The sequence below is a fragment of the Ambystoma mexicanum genome, chromosome 5q (genome assembly GCF_040938575.1).
Source record: "Ambystoma mexicanum isolate Mex_15411 chromosome 5q, UKY_AmexF1_1, whole genome shotgun sequence".
Classification (NCBI taxonomy): domain Eukaryota; kingdom Metazoa; phylum Chordata; class Amphibia; order Caudata; family Ambystomatidae; genus Ambystoma; species Ambystoma mexicanum.
In genome coordinates, this window is record NC_090933.1 from 594,612,038 (window position 1) to 594,636,587 (window position 24,550).

A 24,550-nucleotide genomic window follows, 5' to 3' on the forward strand; every position below is an offset into this window, starting at 1 on the left:
TCACACACTCTGAATGAGACCCCTTCATGCGTTCCAAATATCGGTCTTGCAGAGGACAAGCGTCACTTCATGCCCTTCTTTCAAAACACCCTTCTATGGTGGTTGAGTCATCTCAAACTCATTCATGCTGCCCCCTTTTGACTTCTGGCACATCAAGTCACAGTGACCACGGATACCTCCCTGGATGGGTGGGGAGCTCACATGTGAGAACTCCATGCCAGAGGCCTGTGGTTGCCTGAAGAAAAAGCCCTACACATTAATGTTCTGGAGCTTAGGGTGGCCCTAAAGTCCTTCAAGCCACAATTACAGAACCAGGTGGTTTGTGTCTTCATGGACAACACCACCATGATGTTCTATATTCTCAAGCAAAGGGGACACACTCACTGTCTGGCGCTGTGGGCGTGGTGCACCGACGCACATGTTCCTAATTCTCTGCCAGGGAGCCATAATACCATAGCAGATTCACTCAGCAGGGAACTCTGGTTCTGCCACGAATGGGAACTTCACCACGGCAAGGTCCTCTGTCTCAGGCTCTGTCTCTTCTCTGAGTGCGGTCATCTGAAGATAAATGCCATAATACTGATCAACAAGAAATGCACCAGTTTTGTGAGCAGGTTTTCCCAAGGGGAGAGCCTGGGGAAACGTGTTCTCAATCCCATGGGAAGTACTGTTCCTTTACACATTTCCCCTGATGCCTCTGCTACCTTGAGTTTTCGGTACACTCAAACAGAACCACTGCATGATGATCCTGGTGGCCCTGGCCTGGCCGCAGCATATTTGGTACTTCGACCTACTTCACCTGTTGGTGGCAGTCTATATCAGATTGCCCCAGCTCGCCAACCTTCTCTTCAGAGACAACGGGTCCGTCCTGCAGCACAACCCAGCATCCCTCAACTTGACAGGTTGTCTCCTGCAGCTGTAGAATTCAGAAACATACCGCTACCTCCAGACTGCAGAAACATCTTGACCCCGGGGGGGGGGAGGGGAGTGCTGAGGGGGGTTACTGTATTGGGGGGGGGGGGTGCCATCTACATTGTCCTGCTACAGAAGACAGTGAAAACACTATTTTATTTTAAATTCAATTTTTATTGGTTTTTCAAGGCAACAAAGAGCTTATTCATAGTATAAACATTGGGCTACTGCCCCCTTACAAATTCAACAAAAGACGAAAAGCCATGAACCTCTGAGGCATTCTCCCCTCTCCCCCTCCCCCCAAACCCCTTTTCTCGGGACTCAATGTCCGCTTTCCGTGTTTCTCCTGTTCAGGCAGCGCAGACCGGGCTTATGACCGTCAGTGTTTAGTCGACTCTCCTTAATCCTGTGCAATGTGTTCTATACCTGATCTGTTTTCGGGCCGAGTGGAGAGCCCACGTTACCCTCTGGTCGTGTCCTCAGTGTTGATGAACACCTCCATGAATTGCAGCCAGTCAGTTTCTATCTGCACACTTGAGCCCTGTATAGCTGCTGTTAGTCTCTCCATAAAGTAGATGTCCTTGGCCACTGCCACCAATTCCCTTCTCGTTGGCAGGGCTGCTCTTTTCCATGTCCTGGCCCGCTACGCTCTAGCTGCCAACAATAGTGTCAAATCCGGTCATTTCTGCCAGTGCTCATCCCTTTGTTGGAGACCAAATATTTGCAAGATTGGGTCCTGCAGGTAATCCCCCTCCCCGCCTCTTTGAGCCAACTAAGCACTTCCGACCAATAAGCTTGGACTTTTTTGCATGTCCACCACATGTGCCAATAGTCGGCTTTTTCCCTGCATCCATGCCAGCACACTGGGACAACGTCCGGGAACATCCTAGAGAGGGAGATAGGGTCGTATTGCCACCTATGGAGGAGTTTGATGGCGTGAGTCTTGTATTGGCACAAAATCGATGTCTTGAATGCCCTGCTGCAGTGTCTCCCCCAGAGACCGTCCCCAATTTCACGGCCCAGGTCCCTTTCCCATTTCCCTCTGAGGCTTTTGGTCGTTACCTCCCCGGGGGTCAAGAGTTTCGTATAGGAGGGAGATGAGCCCCTTCATTTCTATGTGGGAATCTAGGATTTTTTCTACCGGGGTGAGCTTTCTTTGTATGCATTGCTTCAGCTTTGGCTTGATTAGGATTCCCTTGAGTCGAAGGTATAAGAGTGGTGAGAGTCTACCAATTCCCAGTGCCTCCTCGAGCTCCTGGATCATTATGAATGAGTTTTCCCTTACCAGCTGGCCGACCCTACAGAGTCCTGCGTCAAACCAAGACTGGTAATGTTCGTGGCCTGGGATTTCCTCCAGCACTGGCGTGGACCAGATATGACTTAGTGGCGAGGGCCACGTGATCACTTTCTCTCCATTTCCCTTTCCTGCTTAAGCTTTCCACATGGTTCCTAGTATTGGGTGGTCCCTAATCCTTTTTGGGAGCTTTTTCAATGGAACCCATAACCATTTGCCTACTCTGACTGGGCTTAGGTAGGAGTTTTCAATATAGACCCATTGTTTATTGGGGTCCTCTCTAAGGTGAGGAGCTAGAGCCCTAAACTGGGCCGCTCTGTGGTAGGCACTCAGATCTGGGAGGGTGACTCCCCCTCTTTCCTTAGGGAGGGTGAGGGTCTCGTAACCTATTCTGGGTCTCCGGCCCTGCCATATGAACTTCATTATGCGCCTCTTGGCTTACCCGAGGTACGCTTCGGGAGCCTCCAAGGGGAGCAGCTGGAAGACATACAGTACTCTAGGGAGCAGATTCATTTTTATGGCATTTATTCTGCCCATCTGAGAAATTTGCCCTTTCCCCCACCCTTCCATGTCCCTTAACAGTTTCTCAAACAGCGGAGGGTAGTTTGCCTGACTCAGGTCCTCACTGAGTCTAACAATATTGATCCCCAGATATTTTATCCCATCTGTACAAATTTGGAGTCCCAGGGGAGACAATTCGGCAATGTTTCTATCTGCGCCTGAGGCAAAGGGAAAGATCATTGACTTGCCTACGTTGACCTTGAAGCCTGAGAAGCGACCGAACAATTCGATTACCTGCAGGGCGGCTGGGACTGATCGTGTGGGCTCTCTCAGGTGGAGCAAAATAACGTCTGCATAGAGGCCTAGTTTGAAGGTACGGTCTCCCCCGTCAATGCCCCGTACCGTGGGAGAACCTCTGAGGTATTCTGCAAGTATCTCCATGGTCATGGCGAAGAGGAGGGGGGAGAGGGGACAGCCCTGCCTAGTCCCTCTTTGAAGGCTAAAAATACGTGACAGGTGTCCACTGACTGTGACTCTGGCTGAAGGTGACACATATAGGGCCTTGATGGCTTGCCTAATCCCTATCCCGAACCCCAGCTTCTCGAGTACCACATGTAAAAACCCCCAATCAACCCGATCAAACGCCTTCTCTGCATCAATGGACACCAATACCGGGTTCTCCCCCTTCGGTGCTGCCAACCTCTTGAGGTGCAGGGTTTTACGTAGGGTGTCCGCCACCTGCCTCTCCTGTAGAAAGCCCACTTGGTCTGAGTGGATTAGACCCGGCATATGGCCATCCAGTCTCGTCGCGATGATCCTCGTGAATAGTTTTGCGTCCACATTGAGGAGCGAGATTGGTCTATAGGAGCAGCAATCCGCCGGGTCCTTCCCCTCCTTCGGGATCACCGTAATTAGAGCTTTGCCAAATGACGGGGGCGCCCTCCCTGTCTTCATTATATCTGAAAATAGTCCTGCTAGGAATCCCACCGGTAAACCTGAGAAGGCCTTGTAAAAACCTGCGGTGAACCCGTTGTCCCCGGGGCCCTCCCCAGCTTCAGACCCGATATTGCTTTGAGCAACTCCTCCTCTGTTATCGGGGCGTCTAGGGCCGTCGCCTCTGGAGTTCCGAGAGCCGGGAGAATGACCCCATCTAGATATCTCTCCCGTGCTTCCTTCTCTACCTCCTCCTCCCAGGGTCTCATAGAAGCTGGCGAATTTCTCTGCTATGCCTTCCGGGTCTGATCTTTCCCCTTCTTCGCCACTCATTATTCTTGCCACCCATCTGTCCGCCCTTTGACCTCGAAGTTTAGCTGCCAGCATGGCATCGGCCTTGTCGCCTTTCTAATAGTATCTCTGACACAGGTGTTGGAGTCCCGCTACAATTTTGCCCAGCTCTAATTCCCTCAGTTCCTGTCTTTTCTCTAGCTATGCTCAGATCCCTCTCTTTCCCTCTTTCCTCCTTTCCAGGGCGAGTATCTCTGACCTCAAGCTGAGAGACAGGAGGGTCCTGACCCTCTTCTTGGAGGCTCCTTCACTTATCAGCCTACCCCTCCAGGTTGCCTTCGCCGCCTCCCATACAATTTCCCGGTTCACTTCTCCCGTGTCGTTTAGTTAAAAAAAACTCTCTGATCCCCGTTGACATTTCCTCTTTAAAAACAACGTCCCTCAGTAGGAAATCATTGCATTTCCATAGGGATTCCCTGGGTTTCAGGCCCGATATGCTAATGTCTGACCAGACCATGTTGTGGTCCGACCAGCTGATCGGGCGAATCTCAGAGGCATCTATTCTGCTCATGTACTGATGTCCCGTGAACAAGTGATCTATTCTTGTCCTAGTGCCATGGACTGCAGAGTAGAAGGTATATCCCTTCGCCAATGGATGTAGCTCCCTCCATATGTCCACCAGCCCCTGCTCCCACATCAGGTCAATGAGCCCCCCATGCGACCTTCCCCCTCTGCTGCCTGGCGGGATAGTCTTCCCACTATGGTCCAACTCTCAATCCGTCCACATGTTGAAGTCCCCACCCAGGAGCATGAGCCCTTCTGCCTTGGCCATCACTTCTCCCATGGCCTCTTGGATGAATTCCATCTGGCCTACGTGGGGGCAATATATGGCTGCTAGGGTGAGACTCGAGTTATGTAAATTACTGGACACTACCAATGCTCTCCCATCCTCCCTCTCACAGCGGGTTACCTCTGTTAATTTTTGGTGCCTATGGAGCAATATCCCTACACCGCCTCTCTTTGTGTGGCCAGACGACAAAAATGTTTGGCCCACGTGGGATCCGGGGATGGCCCTCTCTTCACCCCTCACTGTTCCGGTCTCTTGTACGAAGTGAACATCTATGCTAGCGTTCTTAATTTCTCGCCCCAGGAGGGAGCCCTTTAATGGGGAGTTAAGCCCCTTGACATTGAGTGAGCCTATTCTGAGTGTCTTGACCCGGCCCCTTCTCCCATTGTCTGCCATTGCTTCCTTTTCTTGCATTCTTTAATTTCCCGGTCCTGTGGGCGCTGCGCCATGCCCCTTTGGAGTTGGGCATGTATTGTGCACGGGAACCCCTAGCCCCTCCTCCCTTCCCTCCCCCCTTCCTTGCCCCCCCCCATTCATGACTCCTGCCAACGGGCAAGCCACCAGGGTGAAAACATTATTCGTGCACCGCAGTTCTCTTGGTAAAACATGTGTCCCCAGCCAGGGATGCTTAACTGCTGACCTCACACTCCCTGCCAGATTGTGTTTATTCCTCTAGTCCTCTCCAGCTTCTGACGTCGGGGTGTTTGGTTTTTTGAATTTTCTCCTGCCCTTTGTCTTCTTCTTTGTGGACCAGGGGCCCTCCGGTTCTCTCCTAGCTCCTGCCGATTCCTTGGTGCCCACAACATCTCCCTCCTCTGGGACATCTCCCTTAAGCACCTGCAGCACCTGCGAGGCCTCTTTACCACTGGTCACTCTGTAGTCTACCCCAGCTCATTCGAATGATAAGGCAAACAGGAAGGACCACCTATATCTTATGTCCGGGCTTGTGAGCCACTGGGTGAGCGGGCGGCACACTCTTCTGCGGGTAAGCGTGAGGGTCGATAGATCTTGATATATCTTGATTGTATCCCATTTGAAGATGAAGCTCCCCAACCTTTCTGCTTTCTCCAGGACCTTCAGTTTCTCTCTATAGCGGAGAAACCGCACCACGATGGTCCTTGGGCCTCCCCCTGCGCCTCCTCCACCTCAATGCGCTCTTTCCAGCTGGACTTCCTTGCCCCCTTCTAGCATGAAGAGTTGGTTAATAAGGCCTTGGACTTTCCTCCCCACGTCGGCTGCTGTCTCACCTCTCTCCTGGGTCACGCCCGTGATGTGCAGGTTGTTTCGACGCTCTGTTTTCTAAGTCATCCATCTTTAAAATTAAGTCCTTCTCTCTGATTTCTAAGTCCGTTAGCCTCGCCTCGTATTTCATGTCCAGCAGGTCTGTCTGGAGGTGATTATTTTCCATTCCTTCCATTTTCTCCTCCAGGGTGTCCACTCTCCCCCTGAGGTCTACGATTGAGGCCTGTATGTCCATGCAAATTGCTTTAATCCTTCCTTTGTAAGTGCTGCAGTGGGGGGGGGGGTCACCTACGGCGGGCATGGTGGCTCTGGGGGCTTCGTTCTGGGCTGAGTGAGGCCGGCGAAAACGCTGCAGAGAGGAGATCGCCCCTTGGAGCGGGGGCTGCTCCAGGATCTGGTGAGGCACCTGGGGGTGGTGCCTCTATGCAGGTTCTCCTTATATTAGTCTCAATGTTCCGGTTGGTGCGCCCGCCCTGTTCCTTTGCCGGCTTGGTAGTAACCCCAGGGCTCTGAGGGAGTTTTGTGTCCAGAGCCAAGGCCTGCTTTCCTGGATGGGCCCCTGGTGCCAGGTCTTAGGGGGGTGGGGGGGGGGGGGACAGAAGTTATTTGGAGGCCGAGGCCTCCCTGGCCCTCTGCCCAGCTGGGATAATTTCTAGGCTTATTTTGAAGGAGGGGTTGGGGAGGGAGGGGAGGCGACCCCTCCTCTGCGTACCACTTCCCCCCCCCGCCGCCTCCTTACCTTGGTTAGCCCACTGTCTTCGTGTTGGGCCCTGCCGTGTGGTCTCCGCGGCCTGGGGAGCCTCGGTGGAGCCTGCGGGGCCGGTGCTCAGGCTTGGGCTCCTCCTACGTGGGCACTGCAACTTGCGCGACGCCAGATGCCCCTCCGCTTTCCGGGTGTGGGCTGGGGGGTCCTCAACCCCAATCGAGGAGGACGCTCCTGGGGGCCTGCGCGTAGCTCTCCTACGTTTCCCCCGCTTCGGTGTGCCGCTGGCATGGGCCCTGGGCTGGATCCTCTCGGCTCGTGGGGCTCCTCGTTTTGGCAGGGCCTCGTCCAATGGTCCCACGCCTGCGGACACTTCTGGTCCATCGCCGCCCTCAGCCTGCGTCCTCCGGGTGTTCTCTGCTGGTGTGGGGGGGGGGCGGCTCCTCAGGCCTCTTCGCGGCACTATGTGGGCTGGGTACCCTCGCGGAATCTGGCGCCCACCAGGCTCTGCAGCTGACGTGCGCTGGAACGCCCCCTCCTGGGGCAGCGGTTCTGGTATGTGTGCTGCTCAACACCTGGAAACGTTGCACATTCAGGCTGCATACGTCTTGCCATACCTCCTGTCTTTGAGAAATGATGGCTTAGCACACTCTTCTATTAAGGTGCATTTAGCAGCCATTTTGCAGGACACACATGCCTTGGGTACACAATGGTCACACAGGTTGGTGAAAGAATTCCTCAAAGGACTGTTTCATGCTTTTCGTCCCTGCTCCAGCTTGGGAACTCAACGTGATCCCCTCAAAGCTAATGGACCTTCTTTCAAGCCTCTACAGAGAGCCTCCTTGACATTTTGCACCTGAAGATGGCATTCCTAGTTGCCATTACTTCAGCCAGACAGGTGGGTGAACTGCAGGTCCTCTCATGCAAGCCTTCCTACTTGAATTCATCAGTCTAAAGTGGTCCTTTGCATGAACCCTTACTTCATGCTGAAGGTCCCTTCTTCATTCCACCTTAACGAATCCTTGATTCTGACTGTGTTCTTTGGTTCTCCTTCGTCTCCACCGAAGCAATTCTTAGATTCCCTGGATGTTGCCTGAGCCCTCAAATGTGGCTCGCTCTATAGAGTTCTGAAATTCATCACAATTTTTTGTTGCCATCGGACCTGTCCGCAAAGGCAATGCCTTTCAAAGTCGTCCATTGTAACATGGCTGTCAGCATGCATTTCCCACTGCCTTCGTCTGGCTAACAGACCCCTTCTAGTAAGATCAAGAGCACACTTGAAGAGGGCTGTCGCTTCAACTACGGTGTCCCTGTCCAGTGTTCCCCTGCGTGAACTCTTCTGGGCAGTCACATGGAGGTCTGTCCATACCTTCACAAGATTCTACTGCGTCGATGGGGATTCTAGGGAGGTGTCCCAATTTGGCAAGGCAGTGCTTCGCAACCTCTTTGCATGAGATGAGTGTTCCAGCAGTGAGTTGGTTACTTCTGTTGAGCTGTGCCTCCGCCTGTTTTGGTTGTATATATGTACTGCTATATTATCTTATTCAAGAGCATGTAAATCCATGAACGATCCAATGCTGGAGAAGGAATACGTTACCTGTAACTCCTGTTCTCCAGCATTGGTATCTTTCATGGATTCACATGCAACCCTCCCTCCTACCCCTATCTGGCACTTCTTGGTTCTTTCTGCCACATTACGTGCGCTGCCAAATCTGGAGATGGCAACCAGGGGTGGAGCTGAGGGGACCTGTCTAATTGGCTGTGGACAGTATGACCCAAAATGACTCAGAGCATTAAAGTGACAGTTTTGAAATGTAAAGTTAAACTGTTTTAATGGTACTGAGGATTCCCAGCCTGGCGATGTGGAATATTCAACATGTGAATCCATGAAAGATATCAATGCTGGAGAACAGGAGTTATGGGCCTTGCACATTCTTAAAACTCCCACTAGCCCTGCAGGGCGAGTTTCCTAGTTTACATACTCAACCTAAGAGAAATGCACTTGCCCCAAGGTGACTGGTGACAAAATATTTACATGGGCTTTTCGTAAAATGGTGCATGTCGGCATAGCACACTTCATATTTGGTGCAATGCTGTCAAGCATGCACAGTGAAACTTGTATTTGCCATTTACTGCTGCGAACAAAGTGTGTTTTCAGTAAATGAAAAATAATTTTCTTACATCCCAATACTCGCCAGCAAGGTTGAGTATCATGCAAATGGTACTCGCCCTTCATAAAAACTACTCACCAATACTAGTGGGCTGGTAGATTTTGTGAGCCTTGCATATTGCTCAAGAAACCGGATTAATTTGGCAAAATAGCTTTGTTAAAATGCTCTTAAAAATCCACGGGAGGTTAGATGGATGATAATATGATAATCACTTTAATAGTGTAGTGATCCCTCTGTAGTTGAAGTTGAATGGATTTTTTTAAATTATCTTTCGAATGTACAGTGTCCTCCCACGTATTTCTCATCTTATGATATTTCCTTTCAGCGTCAGATGCTTCGGAAAAATATTTTGTGGTAGAGGGTGCCATGCGTTGTCGTCGACTGAATGTCCCTCAAGCCTCCACCCCCTCTAAATGGTGATGCCATCAATAGTATAAATAGCATGCACTTTACCCATTGCTTCAATTTTGTTTTTCTGCCAAAGCCATTGCTTCAGATAATGCAGCATTGTTGGTCGAAACTACGTTTGTTGAATAAGTCTACTTCCTCTACCCTGAAGGCCAGGTTTGAAAAACGTGTTGACTGTGGGTCGAAAGTTTCCATTACCGACCCTCATTGCATTAGTTTGTGGTGCCTTGGCACCGACCTCAGGACAGCTGACTGTGGATCCTGTCAATCCATGATGGGGGAAGGTGATCAAGGAAAGAAAGGGGATGCACGCTGCAGGTAGGCCCCCCTCAGAAATCTCCTTCCACAACATCTTCCAAGAGACGTTCTTCAAATGAACCGTGGGGTAAGACGCTGCTGAAAAAAGTTCCAAAAAACATTCACAGTCTCGCCATTCATCTTCGTCATCAAAATTATGGAAGAAACAACATCGTAGGTTTCCGTCCTCGTCCTCTGACTCCTCACCTGAATGCAGAGTAACCTGCCCAGGTAAGTCCACTTTGAAAGCTGACTTGGAGGCGTTTAGGCTTCAAATGTTGAAATTCTTCATGAAGGTGGCTGTTCTCTTATAAGGATAATTTCCCAAACCTAGTGAGTCCCCCAGCAGCTTTGCTGGATTTTTGGGGTTTTTCATCTCCTGCTAAGAGTGAGACAATTTTCCTCCCACTCTTAGGCATGATTTGAGGTATGGCTTTGACTTTTTGTGTGCTTATGGGCTATGTTTTTTTTTTTTTACTCCATAGGGTATCATCTGTTGTTGTGTATGTGTTACACAGCACCCTCAGTGCCGTAACACAGGGGTGTCATAGTGACCCCAAAACATAGACTCCATACCCTGGGACTCACTACTGTCTCCCAGGGCATGTAAAGTCACCATTGACTTTACTAGTCCAAAATTGTGAACAGAACCAATACAAACCATCATATTGTGGAAGTACTGGAAGGGGTTAATTCGATTGCCCCTGGATCTGTTTTCAAGGGGGCACTATCCAGTCCCCCCTTGTCGAGTTTCTGGCTGGTGGCAGTGGTTACCACGCAAAATATTCCACCAGAATATTTCCTATGGGATTTTCCCATTGATTTTAAACGCACCACTTTTTGGTGCAATGTTAAAGATACCGCCCGTTTATTTATTTAATATTAAATCACCGGTTGGGTCTTTTTGCCAGAACTCTTTTCTAAAATGGCGTTCGTGTCCGTCTCTGTAACTCCAACCAAGGTCGGGCCCTTTGTTCCACTTTTTGGCGGGCTTCTCCACAGAAGCCCTCCAACTGGTGCCACTCTGTCTGGGTTCCACAGGATGTGTGGGTGGGGGAATTGGCACCCTGGACTGCGTTGCCTTAGCCACCCAAGTCGCACTCTGTTATGATTGGGCCAGTGGTGAGCCGCCCGGCTCACCACTTAGCATGTTTGAGTGACAGCTAGGCTGTTGAATGGGGGTTTTTCGGCATAAAAGCAGGGCTTTTGGGACTGGAACTTGAGAAGTCGCCACAGGACCTAAGAAATCCGAAGAGGGGAGAAGCTGAGCCATCTGCCACGACGACACCACCGGTGGAGCCCTGCTGCAACAACGTCACCACTTTCCCGACGACAAGAGAAGATCTTCTGCTGAAAGAGTCTTCTTCCTCTGAGCTGGTGGGATCAACCAGTTGGCCATTTCGCCTTCCAGGATGTCTCTTGGTCGAATCGCCCGTGCCAAGCACCCCGGCGGCCGGATAGCCAAGCTGCACCACTGTGACCGCGAATACCAGGAACGCACCTTTTAACCGACGAACTCCGCGGCTTGTTTCTTCCCTGGGCAGTGCAACGACTCCAAGTTTCCTCCTCGACGAGATACTCTCTTGGCCTCCCTTTCTTCGGTTTGCTCAAGGTGACCCTTAAATCCTTAGCTTTCCAACTGGGTTGGCCTTCAGACCTTCTAACTTTATCTTTTGAACCACCCCAACCTCTTTTGAACATTTCTACAAAGACTTTAATGCATTTTGCAACTGTGTGATCTTGGGCACATTTCACCTTGCTCCATTTTTAAAGTGGGCCTGGCCTATGAACTTTGGCTCTACAGTAGACTCTGCCTTCACTAACTTGTTTTTGTCTCTTAAAGTGTTGGGAACTGTTTTATTTTCATGATCTACCTTTTTCTCTCCCTTTAACTTAATTATTGGAGTGCCATCTAAGTTACGCGCTCGCATCTGTTTTTACAAATAGTGGTGTTTTGACTTAGACTTGCCTAATAATTCTTAAGGGAGGTGTGTATACTTTTCTGATTGCGTTTGAACTTGTTTTTGATTTATAGTGCTAGTGTATTTTCTAAAGTGTGTGTTAAATAATTATATACTTTTGATACCAAGCTCTGGTCAGTGTTTGCTTGCTCTACTGTGTTTTTGGCCCTATTGTGTATCCTCTGTATACTGCCTAACTCTTCTTGAGAGAAGTCTGACTGCTCAGCCACAGCTACCAGGTAAATCTGGGTGGTGCAGACTGCTACCAATTGGGTTTACTGCTTACTCCTGTAGTCTTAATCATTTGGCAGTGTTCCCTAAGGGAACTGCACAGGATTCTGCCTAACAGTGGCCCCAACCCCCCTTGAAAGAAAAGATGAAAAGCCACGACCCGCATGCACCCTCGAGCCCAGGTGAAAAGCCACTGACCCATGAGAGCTCTCAAACCTCAATTTGAGGAAAGGCCCAGTCCTCAACCCTCAAAGACTCCGAGTTGTGGGTCGAGCCCGTCGAAACCAGTGCTGGCTACGTCAAAAGTGTCTACGCTGTTGACGCCCTCGAAAGAAATTAAGAAATCTTTCAAGCCTTAACCAAAAAAGGAATTTTTCAAGTCTATTTCCTCTATATTCAAGGACCATGAATCCTCGGATCAGGAAACACTCCACCTTTTGGGCTGGAATATGGAACACCCAATGTTTCTAAAGCTTTAATATCTGAGGAGGTGAGGATGCAAGACTTGTATGAAAATCTTCAGAGTGCAGATGGCTTGGACACTTCCCCTGAACTTGTGTTTGGTAAGCCTGACCTGTCTGAGCACGCTGAGGAGTCTTACAGACAGCTCATGAATAAGGTAACTGAATTCCTGGGTTGGGGGAGACCAGCTGTAGCCTTTGAACAGGATGAACTGATGGACATTCTAGATAAGGGTCTGCAAAAAGACCCTGTTTTATTTCATTTGGCTTTACAAAAGAGGGTCAAGGCTAACTGGGAGTCCCCTGATACAAACCTGTCCGTCAGTAAAGATCTGGGTAAAAAAATGCAAACCCTCAATCATTGATCTGGAATATCCTTCAAGACACCCTACCCCAGAAATCTTTGTGGTCCAGGTTGCAACTTCTACATCAAGACAGACAGCTCACCCTACCATACCTCCAGAAAGGGAAGACAAGCTTTTCAACACACTTGCTAAAGTTTTTTCAGCCATAGTATGGCTTTAAAGTCTTTCAATGCCACTTGCCCTCTAGCAAAATGTACCTACCTTGTGCGATTAGATTTTCTATGGCAGCTGAGCATATCCCTGAAGTAGAGGAGAGAGAAGAGTTCATGAACATTGTGAAGGACGATAAAGAACATTGTGACGGATGATAAAGACGCAATGTGAGAATCTCCCCAGTCAGGTTTGGACTCTGACAATAGCGTTAGCAGAGCCATGGCGGTGAGCACGGTGATGCACAGGTTTGCGTGGTTGAGGAAGTCTGGCTTTGCACCAGATGTGCAGTCCAGACTACTCAACATGCCCTTTGATGGCACTCAATTGTTTGGCAGCAAGGCTGATGAGAGCCTTGATAAATTACAGACCTCAAAAGCAGTGGCCAAGTCACTCAGTGTCGCTACCAGACAGCCTCAACCTTTGCACCCCACTGCACAGACTTTGAGGGGTAGGTCTTTTTGCTATTCTTGATCTTTTGGAAGACGGAGCGGTCTGGCCAGTCAAAGAAGTCAGAAAAAATTCCCTTGTGGTGGAGAAGGAAGAGATGCTAAGTCTGCCCATGCATTGGCTGCTTTACACTTAGCTGCCGCTTCAACTGCTTCAAAACCACTCTAAGGCCTTAATCCAGAGGATTGCTGGGGGAGACAGGCTCACTCGGCATCTGGAAGAATGACAGGGATTGGGCCTTGCAAACAGTACCCCAGAGTTACTGCCTCCCCTTTTTAAGAAGGCCTCTGGATCATCCACCGCAGAGCCACTCCCACAAAATTCCAAATGCGTTCCTCTTGTAGGAGATTTCCAGTCTGCTAGAGAAAGGTGCTATAGAACCAATACCTGTGATAGAGAGGAACAACGGGTGGTACTCACCTTACTTTTTAAATCCCCCAAACAATTAAGGATTGAGACCCATTTTGGACTTCAGATACTTGAACAAGTTCCTCAGGAAGGATAAGTTCTAAATGCTTACCCTTTGTCAGATACTTCAGGCCCTCCAGTTTCAGGATTGGATTCGATCATTGGATATTCAGGATGCTTGCTTTCATGTGCCTAGTCATCACAAGCACAGGAAGTACCCAATGTTCGCCATTGGCGGCTCTCACTATCAGTTTTGAGTTCTCCCGTTCGGATTTACCTCTGTCCGAGGCTTTTCACCAAGTTGATGGTGCTGCTGGCAGCGAGTCTCCGGAGAGGGGGGATTCACGTCTAACCCTACCTGGACAATTGATTGGTTGATCAGGGCCCGTTCTCCAGAACAGATCCTGGAACATCTCGGCATAAACTGTCACTCTCTCCACAACTGGCCATCCCCCTCAATTTCAAGACGTCCCACATTATATCATCCCAAAAAGCTCTGGTTCATCAGAGCAGTCCTGGATGCGTCCTCAAGATGGGGGATGGGGGGGGGGGGTTTGAGCCTCACCACTCGAGGTGAGGGCTCAACACACTCAGCAGATGGTCACTGAATTTCAGAATGCCTAGAGTCTTCCGGCCTTTGATTTCCTAAGGTTGCTCGGCCTCATGACATCCTGCATTTTTCTGATGCCGGAGACTCGTCTGAGAATGAGATCCCTCCAGTGGGCCCTCATGTCCCAGTGGTCTCAGTTTTCAGGCAAGGTGTCAGATCTTCTTCAGGTTCCAAGCAGGGTCGCACAGGATCTCCTGTGGTGGGCCTGTGAGGACAACTTTCTGAAGGGTCAACCTTTTTGGCAGCCAAGGCCACAGATAACTGTAGTTACAGATGCTTCCCTCACACGATGGGGGAGTCCAGGCAATCAGTCAGTGGTCGTGGTCTCAGAGTCCAAACTACACATCAACCTAGTGAAGCTGAGGGCAATCAGACTAGTGCTGAAAGCCTTTCTGCCCTCTTTACAGGGAAAGAATGTCCTTATAATGATGGACAACACAGTGGCCATGTACCACCTCAACAAGAGAGGTGTAGGGTCACTACCACTGTGCAGAGAGGCAATGCAGCTCTGGTTTTGGGCAATTCAAGAAGGAATCGCCCTATCAGCAATTCACCTAGCTGGAGAGGAGACCACAGCAGCTGACACTCTGAGCAGGCAGAGCAGTCTCCCATGAGTGGGAAGCTCAGGAAGTCCTTCAAGAGATTTTCGCCATTTGGGGAACCCCTCAAGTAGATTGATTTGTGTCTAGTGTCAACCGGAAGTTCGAACTGTTCTGCTACAGGGAATTTCCCCAGAGATGAGCTTGAGGGGACACTTTGGTAGTGGACTGAGAGTTTCTACTGCTGTCGCATTTCCTCCAGTCCCTGTCATTTCTCGCATGATCAGGAGGTTGAGAAAGTTTGTGAAATCCATGATCCTAATTGCTCCGGATTGGGCCAGGAGAGTGTGGGACCTTCTGGATATGTCCATCTGCCCTCCAATTAGTCTTCCACAAAGAGAGGACGTTCTCTCGCAAGAGGGTCGAGTTCTTCATCCAGAGGTCAAGACCCTCAACCTTCAAGCATGGTTTCTGAAAGGTTCAGATATAAGGATTGGGACCTTTCGGAAGACCTAATGGAGATTTTGCTTTTGGCCAGATGGCCAGCAACAGAATCTCTGTATCGCTGCTGTTGGAACAGGTTCTTCAGCTGGTGCAGAGAGAAGAATGTGGATCCTTTTCTATGCGACAGACCTATGGTGTTCTCATTCCTACTGCATCTGGCTATTCTGGGGCACCAGGTTGGCCCTGTCAAGGGGTACCTGGCGGTGCTTTCTATTTTTAAGCGCACTTCTGAGAGAACCTCTTACTTTAAGATGCCACTTGCAATTAAATTCTTAAGGGGGCTAACAAATGTGTTCCCTCCTGCCCCTTTTGTTGTTCCTGTTTGGGATTTGAATCTAGTGTCACTCTTGCCCATTGAGATTGCTGACATTAAAAACTATCTTTTTAACAGCTATAACATCTGCATACATGGTCAGCGAGTTGCAGGCCTGATCATTTAAGCCATTGTCTACAACTTTCTATAACGAAAAGGTTGTATTAAGAATCTGACATACTTTTCTGCCAAAAGTGATTTCGGAATTTCAACTATCCCAGAAAATGGTATTGCCACCGTTTTACCCTCCACCTCACCCTGGTAAGGAGGAAGAAAGGCTTCACAGGCTTGACCCCAAAAGAGCGTTACATTTTTATATTTCTCATTTGGCTAAACTGAGACAAGATTCTCAACTTTTTATTGGGTACACCGGGCACAAAATGGGTCTTGCAGTTACAAAGCAAACCTTATCCCATTGGATAAGGTTATGCATTACCGAGTTTTATAGACTAGCTAGTAAAAATGCCCCTGTCGGCTTACAGGCTCATTCCACAACTGGCGTGGCCACTTCATCTGCCTTACAAAGGGGGGTGCTGATTCAGGACATCTGTGCATCAGCCACTTGGTCATCTGTACACACCTTTACAAAACACTATTGTCAAGACTCTACGCCAGGACATGGGGTGGGATTTGGAAAAGCTGTGCTTCACAATGTTCATGATAAACCTTGAAAATTCCTACTCCCTCCTTCAATACTATACTGCTTTGGGAGGCCATCATATGATGAGGAAAACGTGGAAGGACACAATCCATTCGGAGAACAAGTTACCCGTGGTAACGTTCTTTTGACTGGATGTTCTTGCCACGTATTCCTCATCACCCCTCCCATCCTACCCCCTCAGTAGAATTTCGGTGCATTACACCTTTAGTTTCTTGAGCAACTGGTCTCTGTGAGCTCACAAATGTTGGTTATTCTGCGAGAAGGAGGCAAAAAAACTGGGAACTGAAGTAACCCGGCGCAGTGTGTGCTATTTATACTATCGATGACGTCAACCCCGAGAGGGGACGGAGGCCTTCGAGGGACATTGAGTTAACGACGACGCACGGCTCCCTCGACCGCAAAAAAGTTTCCAAAGCAGCTGACACTGGAAGGAGATATCATAAGATGAGGAATACGTAGAGGTAACATGCAGTTGAAACAAACGTTACCAGGGGTAAGTAACTTGTTGTTTTTTACTCTCCTAGATGTGATGATACATTTTCTTTATAAGTTGCTGATTGTGAACTGTACACAATGAATTTGTAATTGTGAATTTATGGAATGATTTCAAATTAAGTCTGATCCGGATTCCAATGAGTCGAACTTGTATTTCTCTGGAAATGTCCGGAAATGTTTACCCGGGGCCATTGTGCACTTTGAGTGTCAGCCCTCAAGAAAGGGATGATGCTGCAATGATTGGGCTAAGCCTTTTCCAGAAACTTTCTTCTTCTTATAATCTTTGTTTGGATTTTTCCATTAACTAAGTAAAAGAAACCACAGAATCGGCGCCCATGCATATTTTAAAATCACAACAATAATACCCTTATAGAAAACACGCGCATACATTAGAATCCTACCAGTTATCCACTTGTAGTGAACACAGAAAATATCTTGCAAATAGGGAACTTTTGTCAAATTAGATCTCCAGTTATTCGAAGGATTGTGCTACAGGTCATTTGAATTTCTACCTCTTAACAACCAATTGAACTGGGTGACCAATTCACCTAAATGTACCTTCCGCTTGGGACTCGATGAAGATTTGGTGCATTTTATGCTCGTATGCCCACGTAATTTACCAGCCCGAAAGCATTGGCAGTCACCCTCTTTTTCTTATTTAGTACAATAAGCTAAAAGCAATGTGCTTAATAATTATTTATTATGATTTGACAGTTATTTATAATCTGAGTATGATAAATGTTCAGCGTTGCACGTTGCTAAATGTGGTTGGTTAAAGCTGCGTGCGTTGCTAATGTTCTGTGTTTGGTCTAGGACGAGCATTTCGAGGGCAGGCCCTTGAACCACTACATGTTTTATCTGTATTGCTGTTCTGAGAATAATGTGAGGAGGGAAGGGCCGGCCTGTTCCATGCTCTGATCCTCTCTTTGTTGTGTTCCTTGTAGGCATGAGCAATGGAGAAGTGATGACGGCTCTTCAGCGCGGCTACCGGATTCCACGCATGGAAAACTGCCCCGAGGAGCTCTATGAAATCATGCAGCTGTGTTGGAAGGACAAGGCAGAAGAAAGGCCAACGTTTGAGTACTTGCAGAGTGTGCTGGATGACTTTTACACGGCGACAGAAGGTCAATATCAGCAGCAGCCGTAGTACCTAAACGTGGACCAGAAAGTCCTTGCCTCACTTGTCCGCAAACTGGCTATCATTACCTTGGCTTCATGTATTTGAAGACTGTGTGGATTGTGCGTCTTCAAACGCGACTCTGAACGTTCTACACGAAGATAAACAATCCTAGCCACAATAAAAACTGCTTTTCTTCAGACAACTGTTTAATTGAAATATGAAAATTTGAAAAATATGAAATTTGAAAAATGAAGGCATTTTTCAAATGTCTATGTTGAGCCAAGAAGACACCCAACGTCCCAGTAGACCAGGGCCTGCACTCATACTCCATTTTAGCTATTGAATTTCCGGAGCAGACGCAATATCTCCAAAACACAAGAGACACCCTCAATGCAGGGAGCCGCAGCATCTGCATAGGGCTTTGTTCCAAAATGTCCAGAGTTAATGTTCAATAACTGGCTCAAACCACAAATGGGAGCAGAAACTGGCTGCTTCATATCATCCCTGTTTCCCGGTGGATGGAATCTCACTCGGCAGGTGGTTGCAGAATGACGCGCACTGGAGACGACTCCACATGTCACGGAAGTGGTGAAGCGCACAACACAGCAGTACGACATCCCTTCCGATAAAGGCCAAAACTTGAATCCCTAAAACCACCAGCAGGTTTTTTAATCCATTCAGGTGTTTTCTACATTTTATATAAGACGTTTTTTGAAATCCAGGCTTTCATGTTGTGCTTTGGGCATGTAATCTATAGAAGACAATGAAAGTACCTACCAATTGTATAATGACATTGCTACCGATGGCAAGGTCAAAGAGCACATTTCAATCTAGGGTCTTGTTTTACTTTTCACCTGCATATTTTTCTTTCTCCTTCAGCACATCGAGTGATACTGAATGCTTAATTCTCAGTGTTTGATTTTTGCAGCTCAAACGGACCTCTTTTGGGTGGCTGTTTTAAAATATTCTTTGATTCTTGTTTTGGCTCAGTTTTTACTACCTTTCTTTGATGGAGCTGAAATTTCAGAAATGTTAAAATAGACCTTTTAATGCTGTGACGTTCCTTCCAAAGGCTGTCAACAAGTCGGTGGTATCCTAAAATGTTAGACCGTAACATCATTATATCATGTATGTGGTCTCAGAAAATGTTCTGCAAGCTATAGCAACATATTTGCATGCACCCGAATGGCCACAAATCGCCTTCGAATACTGTGACGAATTGGGATGTTTACATCATTAGATAATACCTTCTGTTTGTTTCTCTTGTAATTTCTCGACCACTTCAGGCACCGATAAAGCACTTAGGCTACACCTCTCTATATCACTAATTGCACACCTTCAAGTAACTCTTCATATCTCATCTGTGAGAAGGAAGTTTGCCTGTTGATGCACAAACCGTGTCCACCAGAATTCCTAAAAAAAATCATTTGGGGGCCGAGGAGGGCAACCGTCTAACACAAAGCCATATACCATCGTCCACTATGCACATATGCCATTAATGCCTATGGATTGTGTAGCCTTACATTATGAAACCAAGCACAAACCTATTACTATGCAGAAAATAATTAACTACTTGCCAAGTATTTTTATAAATGTTTAGACTTTAAAAAAGTACTAGAGACCCACATTTGAGTCTTCTACATGATTTTTCTTCTGTTGCTTTCATGAAACAAAATGAGGTACAACGGCATAGTATTTATAGCCTTAGTTTCTATTCTGAAATCGGTTGGAAACTGTGTTTTAAATAAAGCAATGCTGAACAAATAATTCACTCGCGTTGACTTTCATTTTGTTTTAAATATTCACCGTGAAGGTATGCGACGTAGCTGTTACCTTGTTTTGGCATATTTTCTTTGCAGCTACAGTTTAATTTCTAATCATTTCGGTTTTGGGGTGATGAGGCAAGCGGTACTGGACAACGCATTAAAAATGTGGCAGCAGGGGTGGAACCCTCAGGAACTGCCCCTGAGTGATCAAGTAATTTCTCCCAGCCCTGCCACATTGAATTTGAATCTGCAAGGCATATGGTGCAAATGTGATATGCCTGGTGATGTGGCAATGTGGTTAATCATTAGCAATGTGTTGCTATGTGATGGAAAGCGTGCATGCTTTTACATAGTATTTTCTCCAAAGTCCTATACAAGAAAGAAATACAAGCAGAACAAGTTAGAGAATACAATTAGAGGCAACATCATGAAAACAAAATTGGAGAAGGGGGAGAAACTGAGTTTTAAAAGGGGGTGGAAAGGAGGATGAGTGGGGGCAGAGCAAGGAAGGTAGTTTTTTTAGTTTACGGGCAAGTAAAGAAAAAGAATGGACTTGAGATTTGGCACTTGGTGGATGAGCGAAAATCAGCAGGAAATAGGAAGATGAACTGATAGTGGGCAGGGGAGTAAAGGCAAACAAAGTAGAGATAAAGTGAAAATTAGGTGGTATCTGAAAGAGGAAGCAATAGCAGGTCAGATGAAAGATGGAAAGTGAGCAAGTGCGGAGGTGGAAACACCAACGAAAGAACAGTGATCCACAGAGTGGGAAGGATTCTTAATGGCTTGGAAAGGGCACATTTTCAAGATATTGAAACGTTTCATGTGACCGGTACGAGCAAGAGACCATATCAGCATCGAAGGTAAGAGCAGGCTAAAAGATTTACTCTTAGGTCACAAAGCGAGGGAAACAAGGCAAAAAGGCACAGTGGAGGGAGACAAGACTATGCAGATGAGATGGGAAAGATTACATTTTCAAGGACTTATGGTGGAGAGAATTGCATGGAGGAGTGAAGTTGATCAGTGAAGATGGAGAAGCAGAGCAAGACCTGGTAGTCATCAGGATGAAAGTGATAACCTAAACCATAGAAGAAAAGTTAGTGGAATAATGTAGAGAGAAAAGGGGTCTAGGAACGCAGCCTTCAAATGGATTGTATCCTCCCACGTATTCTTCATCTTTTGATATCTCCGATTTCCAGCTTCAGCTGCTTCGGAAAACATTTTCAGCAGAGAGCACTGTGTGTCGATGCGGTCGACTCGATGTCCCTTGAGGGCCTCCGTCTCGATGATGTCACCGAAGTTGCATATAGAACACACATTGCCTGTTGGCTTCAGTTCTGTTTTTTCGTGTCATCCTTAAGTAGAACTACCCGCATTAACGCGGATTAGACCATACTGGACTCTGAAGGAGCATAAGCTGCAATAACATGGACATTCTACTGCAAGGTAGGCTGGGAGGGACGATGAGGAACACGTGAGAGGAACATCCAGTTGAAAGAACATTACCAGGGGTAAATAACTTGTTCTTTTGCATGGCAGTGTGTGGACACCAAAGCGGAGAGGAAGTAGAGGATATGTCTGACAGAATAGAATTGACAAAGGCAGGAGTATAATAAGGTTGGGTCAGAACTATGCATACTAAGAAGAGGATCTATTGATCAACTATAGCAAAAGAGACGGGCAGATCGAGAAATATGACACGAGATGAAAGTGTTGCAAGATAAACAGAGTTAAAGTTCATGATGTGAACAAGTGTATTTTAAGTAGACTGTGCTGGACCGAGTCCAGAGTGAAGGAGAGGCAGAAGGGAGTTGCTGTCCAGATAGAGGCAGAGCTATGTGTAAGTGGGACATTTATGCAGTTCTAAGAGACAAGGAGACGAGAGATGGGAGGGTAGTTTATAGGTAGAAGTGGACCAAGAGACGGTTGGTAAAGAATTGGTAGCCTGGTGGCATTTTTGAAAGAGTTGTTAAAAGTTTCAGTAGAAAGAAAGCAATTGTAACTAGCAGTAAGATACACTGAGGGTGAGGTGGAAGGAAGGGGGGGAGCATCAAGTGAGGCAACTGTGGGATTGGCACTCACCAGAAAGACACTGTGGAATGCTTTGGGAATGTGGATAAGAACATGCAGAAACAAATGGTGGTACAGGGGGAGGGAAAAGATGGGGGAGTTTGAAGTAGAAAGGAAGGGTTTTATCTGTTTTTAGAAGGGCAGTTAACAATAACAGGAGGCTGAATGTGGAGCATGGCAAGCTCAGCCAGGAGTGTGAGTTGCTAGGAAATTGAAGAGGTGCCATTGAATTGAGGTTCTGGAGTTCAGCCAGGAAATGAGAACAATGCATGGAGCCGTTTTCCCAGCTCTCACTATTTTCATGTTTAATGGTAAGACCAATGGAAACAAATATTAGTTTAATGCTTTGCAAGCCTTGTTTTGATCCATGCCAAGTAAATATGTATTGTTGTGCAGGTTGTGTAAAAGGCAGTCCCCAGGCACAGCGCCCCATGAGTTCTGAATGTATGTGCTCAAGCCATTCCTGGTGCATGCCCTATGTGATTGTCCGCAACATTGAAATCAAATTGTAAAGGGGCACCTGCCTGCAGCGTTTAATGCTTTTCTTTGCACAAAGAAGAAGCTCAAGTAGAGTACTATTCCACAGTGTCCAGGCTCATTGACCTGTTCCCATGCATCAACAGCTCTAGGTGGAAACCTTATAATTCTGAAACATTGGCCACCATTGTACTGGCGATGGCCCAGAGCTTCCCCAGATTGGAGCAAATACAGGTGTACACGTATGCTGAGGGTCTTTCAAGACCTAGTACTGGTGTTTGCCCTCAGGTCTTTCAGTTGTTCCCTTGCACTGATTCTGGGGATAATATCAGGAAGACTTCTCCCAAGGGCAGAAACCTGTTCCCAGGATTTTCCTTGATCCTCAGCCGCAAACCCCATGACTGAATCGCTCTAGCATGTCTCTTTGTACACTGGCTTCGAGTTGGAGCTTGCATTTGCTCATCTTCTTCAAAGTTTTCTGCTTCATGCATAGCGTCTTCTGTAACAAAGGTCCTGCCCATCGTAGACAAGGTTTAAAAATATCGACCGTCCAGGCACCCCAAATCAAACAGCTTCATGCTCACTGTCACCTTTAAAAAAACAGGTTGGGTGTCTCTATCAAATCAGTGGGAAACCACCTTTTCCAGAAAAACCAAAACCTTAAGGGGGCGTGGCCACGGGGGAAGCACCCAGGATGCAGTGCTGCTAACTAACTTTCTGCATTCACAAAAGCGTTCACCTTGAAACTCAGACATGGGGTACAGCACTTGAATGAACAGTGATCCCCATAATGTGACTCAAAGCCCACCAGAGCAAACATGTTTAATATTACGAGCCTGGGGCACACCAGAGTTTGCAAGAGGAAGATAGTTGCTACGGCCACCAGTTTTCAGGAGAGGCCTCTGGTAGATGCATGGCTTCAGCAAACTCACAATTGCACTTCCAGCAGCCCTGCAACAAAGCAAAGTCCACTGAGCCCCGTACTCACTATCAAATTGAAACCCTGCTAAACAACAACTCAACTATGATCATTGCACCTCAGCTGGTTCTGCTCTGCCTGCCTGGGATCATCAGACTCTGCCCTTTTTCTGGTGTTCATCTACTGATGGTGGTACAGAAAGATGGGTCCTTCTGAAGAGAAGTCTCATACCACTTGGACCCTCAAGTGGGACCCAAATCTGTTGAGTTGCTTCTCCTCTCTGGAGCACCGGTCCCTGGACTGTCTCCACAGAGAGATCAATGCACCTAGCTTGATGCATTGGCTTCTCTTAAAAGGGCAGTAACCTTTTAGGAACAGACTCGGTGGAAGTTGCATCTTACTCACTGGATGGTGCCCTCGCCATAACATCTTTTCTACCACCCTAAAACCCTAACCTGAAAGTGAAATGCCTGGTGTACCTTCCTTTCAATTATGGGCTTGTGGGACTGTCTACATCTGCCTCTACTCACCTAAACATTTGGCATGACAAGTGATTATTGGATTGGTTCACCATCATTCCAGCCAAGCTCATCATCTGAAGGGACAATGCTTCTTATGTATAGGCTTTTTGCCTTGGAATTTTTGCGGGCTCCTTTATCTTCTGCAGCTGATAGTAACGTCTCAGCATACCTCTCTCTGTAACCATGAGTCTCTCATCCCACAAATATAAAGGAATCAAAATCCCCTTCCTAAATTCTCCTTAAAATAGCAGAAGCAGACAAAGCACCTGGAGCCCAAGGGATTATAACCCTTACAGGTCCTCCAACATCCACAGATGAAGCTTCGGCCACTGAAGTTGACTTAATGAAAATGTTCTAAGAACTGAAACCAAGACATTCTTCAAAGTAAAAGTGAACTAAATTTTCCCTCAAGGAAAATGCTCCAGATAGATAAAAGAAAATTGAGGAATCAGAAACGGGTATGTGCAAAATTCCACGATCAAGCAGAGTTAGCTCAGTCGGTTTAAGTCCTGGAAACAAAACCAATTACCTGGCATACAAGGTCTAAGAACTGGAAAACCATCAGAGATATCCGATACCAAGCTTTGTTCGTACTTGCAGGCCCTTTTTATGAACATTTTTGGGAGAGGACTATTGATCTGAAACCAGGCGTGATGGCTCCCACCAAGTTTATTTCCACATTCCAAAAGAAAAATGGTTATACACTTGTCATTCTTAAAATAACACATTCCTTCAACTGATAATATTTAATAAAGAATAGTAAGAAAGACAAGAAGAAACAAGACCATTTCATTAACCTCTTCCAAGATTTGGCACAAACTATGATCCATAAGCATGCTACTAAGAATTTTATTACTTCTTGTTTGCAAACCCCTAAAACTGATTACAAATGAGGATTTCCACTTAAGCTCCCATTCCCTTTCCAAGGAGAAG

At 47.3% G+C, this 24,550-nt stretch overlaps 1 protein-coding gene across 5 annotated transcripts in view; it reads left to right on the forward strand.

Moving 5' to 3' along the window:
- LYN (LYN proto-oncogene, Src family tyrosine kinase) overlaps positions 1 to 19,634 on the forward strand; it is a 675,065-nt gene extending 655,431 nt beyond the window's left edge. For all 5 annotated transcript variants that reach the window (XM_069621063.1, XM_069621062.1, XM_069621065.1 and 2 more), the window contains one exon: positions 17,692 to 19,634. In XM_069621063.1, the coding sequence (XP_069477164.1) occupies positions 17,692 to 17,894 (203 nt within the window). In that variant the 3' untranslated portion in view covers positions 17,895 to 19,634. The remainder of the gene's footprint in view (positions 1 to 17,691) is intronic.
- Positions 19,635 to 24,550: the final 4,916 nt, after the last annotated feature.